Source organism: Hyposmocoma kahamanoa, unplaced genomic scaffold (genome assembly GCF_003589595.1).
Source record: "Hyposmocoma kahamanoa isolate Upper Pololo Valley unplaced genomic scaffold, ASM358959v1 63, whole genome shotgun sequence".
NCBI lineage: Eukaryota > Metazoa > Arthropoda > Insecta > Lepidoptera > Cosmopterigidae > Hyposmocoma > Hyposmocoma kahamanoa.
Genome location: NW_020653851.1, coordinates 14,710,436 through 14,718,330, shown reverse-complemented (window position 1 = coordinate 14,718,330; position 7,895 = coordinate 14,710,436). Strand labels below are relative to the sequence as shown.

At 32.1% G+C, this 7,895-nt stretch overlaps 1 protein-coding gene across 2 annotated transcripts in view; it reads right to left on the bottom strand.

Annotated features, from left to right (window-relative positions):
- Positions 1–1,526: 1,526 nt before the first annotated feature.
- LOC113230507 (A disintegrin and metalloproteinase with thrombospondin motifs adt-2-like) overlaps positions 1,527–7,895 on the bottom strand; it is a 31,494-nt gene continuing 25,125 nt past the window's right edge. For both annotated transcript variants that reach the window (XM_026464468.1, XM_026464469.1), the window contains exon 13: positions 1,527–2,648. In XM_026464468.1, coding sequence (XP_026320253.1) covers positions 2,382–2,648 — 267 coding nt within the window. In that variant the 3' untranslated portion in view covers positions 1,527–2,381. The remainder of the gene's footprint in view (positions 2,649–7,895) is intronic.

Here is a 7,895-nt window from a genome sequence, read left to right as displayed (position 1 = left end):
TTGAAATTACCTTAAATTGAACCTCGTAAATTATATAACTTAACTACTTAAGTTTGTTCAGCTTTAAATTTAAGTAAACATAAAAATACACGTGTCAAAAATAGTAACATTATTGTTCTTCAAGGGCGTAAAAAGATTCATTTAAATGGGTTTTACAGCAGAGTTAAACATTGCTTTTCAATTCGACAGTGAGAAATAAAACTATATTGCTACTAAGGACTAGGTACTTATGCACCTTTTTTTACGCACACACCCCCGCATAAAGCCCCGCGCTAGAGAAACCCTGTGCCATGGTCACACACGTAGAACACCACAAATTACACCCAAACTAACGAGACGAATTAATGTACGCCATAAAAACATTTCGGGAATCAGTTAGCTCCTAACGAAGGCAGTTAGCTCCTAATTTTCTTAAGTAATATTCGTTTACGGAATATAGAGGCAAAAGATTAAATTTCAGATATTCTAGCAAGAAGCGATCCTTATAATCTATATTAAATCTACATGCCGATTTTTTTATAACATATTTGCGAAATATGTAATGCGCATAAGTGCTACAATAAGAGTATTTTAGCCCTTATATTGAAAAACTTTAGTACATACGTACTAAGTTTTCCAAAAACAATATACATTGACTTGCTAATGCGAGTATAAGATTCTAGACCCTAGAACCTACGTAATTTCCACTTGACCCTGCTTACTCGAAACATATTATTATATTTACAAGCGTGGGAATTAAAAAGTTATAAAATACGAACAAACTCTCGAATAAACCGTGTAATGTAATAATGTGTATAGTTTATGTAAATGAAGTAAATACATTGTGTATTATGCAATTGTGCAGCTCTTGGCTATGTGCAAATTTACTCGTATACAATTGTGTAATTAACTAATTTAAATTTCCGGTAGGTAGTACTCCGTAAACCTATGTGATAAATCAATTCTTTGAAATAGTTTTCATATTCATAGGCATATTTAAACGTAACAAATTGTACATAACACATTTGGAATGCACTAAAAATAAAAAAGGACTAGTACATTGAGAAAGTCTCACAAGTTATTTATAATTATATCTTAGTTGCTAACGTTTTCTAGCTCTCTATATCATGGATGTAGAAAATACTCTAAAATAAATTCACTAAATAATGATGAATGATGGTGATGTCAAGAAATGCAAAACTGTTTTAAAGAAGCACTATCTTAGTTTGTAGTATAATATATATAGCACTTGTTTAAATGTGGATATATACTCGACAATTAATTAATATTGTAGTGAATTTTAAGTTAATTTAAGTGTGAAGCTTGTTAGCTCATCGCTAGGTGATTAAACCTCTAAGTTTTTACCTAGCGATAAGGAACAGCCGTTTTTTTAAAATTGTTCTTGAAATTGAATAAAAAATAATAATGTGTGTGTATATATATGTGTGTATATATATACACACACACACACACACACACACACACATATATATATATAGATATATATATGTATATATATAAATGGACAAGATTTTTTAAAACTAATCTCGCGATACACTCATATTTTAAAAACTTAATATCTATTAAATGCATCTACAGGCAATTTCTTCACTAAGAAGACTTAAAAATAACAAAACCTATAATCTACTTTTAATTAACTAATTACACAATAATTTCAAATTCCGAGCTAATTATTGTCCGATAACTTGAATGAACTTATTTTGCGCGAACAATTTAAATTTACAATAATACTTGTAACCTGGCAAGATAATTTAACTTATAATATGCGTAACAATAACAAGGCTACCTTATAATGCGCAAAAGTACACAGTACTCTTAGCGAGAGTTAATTCATTGTTATGTACGACTTATATGATTTATGTAATTCAAATAAGAAAGGGTCAGAACTTTATAATATTATTTAACGTAATACCTACGTATAATGGAATTTTAAATAGACTTATGGAATATATTATGATTTGTTTTAAAAGTGAAACGGAATATTATTTTATCTCTTAAATAAAGAAGTTTTAACTATGTCTCTAATATCAGTGATTACAACGTTCTTGGATTAAAAACTTGATTAATTTCGATTGACAGACAATACCCGTCGGAGATTTGCATTACATTACAGTAATTCATAGGTTTTATATTACATTAACGAACGTTAGGAGTTTAGTAGATACCTACGTACAAGACATTAATGACACAATTTCGATTAATTTGTTGTTTGAGACAACTAAACATCACAAGCATTAGTCGATTTGATAACTAGCTTTATGACTTTTTCCCCATAATCAACCACACTGCTAAAATTTCTGATTTTTCCCGAAAAAGAACCATTATTATCACCACACTGATAACATTTCTTCACACACCAAAATTTAAAGTCTTTACTGATATCATGAAATAACAGAAATATCTTCTTTCAACGTTGGAACTTCAACGTAGTCAGTAACTTCCCAGTTAGACTCCGGCTCTTTGATCATATTGGGCGGGAAGGCGGCTCTAGTCAATGGAATACCAGCATCATTTAAAGAGAGGTATGATCTCATAGCTGCAGCAGCTTCTGCGTCGCCTTGCGAAGACATGGCACGAGCATTGAACGGACCGCCGATGTCTTGTGATGGTAGCTCCCAGATGTGGTATTGGGTTGTCATTTTGAAGTTCTAAAACATTAAAGAAATTCTATGGTAGTACTTTATTAAGGTAAGTCCATGCTTCTTGACCAAGGAGTAATTATGATAAATATATTATGCATTTTACGGGTACCAGAAGAGCATAGGATATAATTACTCAAGAACATTTCGGTAATTCTATATGTTAATAGTTATTTGTTATGCAAGGCTGTTGTTTGAAACGAGAGCTTGAACTGAAACCTGAGCCAAGCGAAGGGTGCTAAGATAAAAATAGAATCCTGAGCATAGCGGTTTCAAGACACGAGACGCAAAACAACTTTGCTACCGAGCGAAACACACAACTTTCCACCTTATTATAGCGAGTAAAATGGTAGACGAAAGGAAAACACTTTCATAAACATAATTAGTTATATCATATGTCAATTTAATGTCAACAATAATAAGAATAAAATATATCAACGGATTTACACATAAATAATGTACGACATACATAAATAATGTACGACAAATCGCGTAGTTGAACCTTAGAGGACGGAATAGTCTAAGAGTTGAACGCATTATTTTTTGTTTTAAAAAAAGTTGATACACCACAGTCCAGTCAAGTACGAATTTCAAAAACCTTTTCCACGCTAACGTGGAAAGAACACTTTTGTCCGCAGATTTCTAATGAGAAAGAAAGCCTTTCCGACTTAGTGAGGTGAAATTAGTTATTTGTTATGCAAGGCTGCAAATTTGTAGTTTGACGCGAGTGTTCGTATTGAAACCTAGAGCAAGAGAAGGGCACTAAGATTGAACCACAAGCGAAACGAGTGGTTTAAGAATAGAATTCAGAGCGTAGCGAGGGTTTCAAGGCTCGAGACGCAAAACAACTTTACTGCCGAGAAAAATACTCAACTTTTCACCTAACTATAACGAGGAAAATGATAGATGAAACAAAAACAGTTGAACTATAATAAATCAGTTTTAATAAACAAAATTTTAAAAAATAATTAAAATTTGTCAATTTAATGTCAACCAAAATGAGGATAAAATGTATCAACGGATTTATATTACATAAATAATGTACGACGAATCGCGTAGTTGAAAGTGTCATTATGTTTTTTTTTCATCGAAATGAATATAATTGCATAACATATAACTATTCTTTATAATGACTTTATTATAAAGAATAGTTATTTGTTCAAATCCGTTACCGTTGTAGTACCAACATAGTCGAAACCTTCCCAATCCCGAAACAGTTTTATTTAAAGCGGAAATTGCGTAGATCTTTTTGTGTGAAAATAACGGGTGGACTTAAATTTGCTGATAGTACCTATGTTTGTTTAGTGGCGTTTGTACATATTTTCGTACTCATTGCATGATTATTTCATCGATGTAAATAATATTGCAGTTATTCTTATTCTATGTTATAGCCCCAAAAAACTACTCACATGTCACAATGTAATATCATGATTTTTTCTTGTTGGCGATAAACAGCGTTTAGTTATACAATGGCTATAAAGAAGATCCTTTAATGATGGCCTTGCTTAATTCCTTTAGAGCAGGTAGCGCTGTAGCAGTACATAATTCATGTGTAGGGTAATAATACACGCCACGCATGTATTTACCGTGCCAATTATACATTGTTTTGCTACCTTGTATGTGTTTGCTGGGGTCATATTGAATATTGACGCAGTAATGTAGTTTTTAAAAGTATCCTAAAGCAGTTAATATTAAAATAGTACAATTTATTTCGTATTTCCGAAGAGACAAATGCAAAATGTAATAATAAAATAATAGTAACATTTTGCAACGTGTACCGATCGGGAAAACCCAGGACCTCTATAATAGTAACAGTTTATTTCTTAAATCTCCTTTTAATCATAATAAAGCCTATAGGCTATATAAGATTCCGCTCTGCTACAACCTTATGTATAAACTTTATCTTAATTGTAAATATTTTTTTTATGTAGCTGTCTGCATTCTAGCGCACCTTCTGCTAGATGACGTATATGTGGGACTTTAAAATTATCGTCTCTATTTCATTTTATTGCTTCATTTTTAAATTTAAAACACAAAGATTATTTCGGTTATGTTTTTTCTGTTGTACTTGTAGTTAATTTTATATTTTAGCTTAACAAGACTTCTAATGTTTATTTTTAAATGACATATCCCCAATTACACTGTCTAATTTGGATATTTATTTTGACATTATTCAAAATACTACTATTATTATTGTTATTATTTTGACATCTAGTTACATTTTACAATTATTGTCCATTAAGGGTAATTTTCAGGTTAGTTTTCTCTATCAAATTTCGGTGGCAATTTTTATTATTGAAAAATTCTAGAATATTATCATGAAGTTTTAGTTTATATTCGAGTGTACTATCCTGAAGTATTATTTAATATTTCACGATAGTATACTAGAATACATAAATAACAAAAACTCACCGAAATTAGGTAGAGAACAAAGACCTGAAAATTACCCATAACTATCACCGCGCTGTGTGCACGCCCATGTGATATTATCAAAAAAAAATTACACCGGTCTGTTGCAGTGCATTTGAGTGAATGTATAATATACTTTCAATATTTGTTATATACCTAATGTTTGATCGGACACAGTGAAACTATACTAATTTTGTACCATCTTGTAAGAAGATGGTAAAAACATGGTTTTCACAAATAAATGAATGATGTATAAATTGAATTTTACCTACGTTGTTCAAACAAACATATAGGTAGGTACTTAATATGTATCTCGATATCTAAAAGTGATACACACACTTCAGAGTAGTGCGTACGTATTCTACACATAAATTTAAAAAATAAGTAAAAATCAACTTGAAAGCGCCCGTTTCTGTTCATAAATCACAAATTATCATAAATATACTAAATATTTTAACATGAAGCCGATTTATCATATAGTTTTAAAGCGTCTTAGATGTGACAAACGACGGACTAATTTACGGCAAATCAGCAAATATACGCTGACGCACGAGAAAGTCATAAAGCCTGCTTGTGTTTGATACACAAACAAATTTAGATTGAATGCCGTGACGCGTGGATTTGTGAAAAACAATTTTCATCACATGATCAACGAAAATATGGTTTTCGTAACATAGTTTAATATTATTTATTTATTGATGTTTTTACTACCATGACATTCACATATTTTTAGAATATTTTACTTCACTAGTTTATTATTATTGATACAAAGACCGAATAACACAAAGAAAAATTCGACGAAGAAAAAACCTTCGACCTTGCTAGACTCGAACAGCGTCCGTTACCACATCGGAGCCACCGCTCTCACCAACTGAGCTACAGATGGAGTCGGCAGATCCCACAAATTTCTCTATGTGCCCTCAGCGCCACTTGTGAGAAACTCATGAACGTTTAATATTTTACGCAGTATAATATTTTTTTACTTTTTATACTCCTATTTTATTCCCGTTTGTCTCCACCAAATCGTAGAGGCAACTACTGCAACTCTTGGCTACGTGTGCCATTTAGCTGGCACCCGAATTTAGTTACATTTGGATTCATTTTTGTACTTTTTTTAGCTAGCCACTGGCGTAACCAATGCTGTCTCAGTAAGATTTTCCATTTGCTATGCACTGATGGCAAATAGAACTAAATTTATTATTATTACCTGCTTTGGCTAATGGTTGATGACTGGCATAAATTAAAAATTAGCATTTGCCACCCCTAACGGGCATAAATAACAAACTTTATAAGTATACAGACGATTTTGGCTAGTAGGAGATTAGGTCACGCGTGTACTCCCGTTCACCTTGCGAGATTCAATATAGTTGTTGACGACGTGTGTGACTGCGGTGAAGTTGGCGATTTAAATCACATTTTTTTAAATTTGATCGTTCTTTTCTTATCCAGAATCTTATCCAATGCCATGTGCCGCTTCCGACTTCCATCCGTCTTTTGTTGTTGTCCAATAACTCTTCTATATATACTTATTTATCTAAATTTATTTTAGAAAATAATATAAAAAATTAACTGCTGTAATAATAAATAATAATAATAATATTTATTCTTTATTTTCACTTTTTGTCCAACTTTCAAATCCCGTTTCCAAATTACATTCCATGATATTATATAAGTTTCCCCGTTTTAAAAACAAGTTAGTCAAAACACTTTGAAAGTGGCTAAAACGTTTACCGCGAAAAGCCAAGAGAAATAATAATAAAAAAAGATAATAACGTATGTCTCTCTACCGACCGCTGATGTAACTTTTAGCTGCGCGTGACCTATACGTACTGCACAAGAAACTAAGGTATGTTTAAATACTAATTGTGTGCTTTATATTATATTCTTTTGTAATTTCACGAACATTTGTTTTTTAAACTAATTTAAAAAAATTAATTACCACATTTTGTTATTTGTACGATCGATATACATTCTGTGAAAATACATAAAAAATATATGTTACATTTAGGTAAACTTTTTATACCTGTACCTACGGCTCTAACTAAAGTAGTTTTATGTTATTACTATGTTTTTGTGACTCTCCTCAATGTAGACAATAAATACTGTTTATTTTGTTAAATATGCAGTAATTAAGAATTTTAATGTTTCTTTAATTTACACATAGAGCCGTCTCTAGATCGGCGCAGGGGACGTGGTTAAATGCTTTGCCATCTTCACAGTTGGGTGCTCTCCTCGATGATAACCCTTGCGGGCTCGAGCCCTCAGGCCTAAGCTGAATCGGCGGTAAAAGGCCGGAGGCTTAGACATATGTAGGTTTCTTGGCGAAAAGGTCGTTGACTCCTGTGAGACGTCGCATGAGTAAGCACTTTTGCAGTGTCCCACTTAAGACATACTTCCCGGTTTGCGGGTTCCGTGGCTGAAAATACAGCAAAATATTATTCCCGCTTGGAGCCGATGTATGTCTTCTTACCGGTCGCGGTCGAAACAGCGGAGCCCTGTGAGATTCTGAAGCCCGGGCCGTATTTAATTGAGTCGCCGACTCAGAGATAGGGATAGCGGTCACTACTCTGGGTTGTGATTAGTTTAACAAATATCCGACACAGAGCGGGGTTTTTTGTAGGTTGAGAATTTTTGACGAAATCTCTTGTAAACCCCAATTTTTAAGTTAACACGTGCTAAACCATAGTGCTAAATTGTAAATTTGTCTTCTTTTTAATATCTGTTTTTATTGAAATTCACACATAAGTACATAAGTTGTAATACAGAATATTGTAATTACTATTAATATAATTATAATTAGTATAATTATAATTAATATAATTATAATTAATATAATTATAATTAATA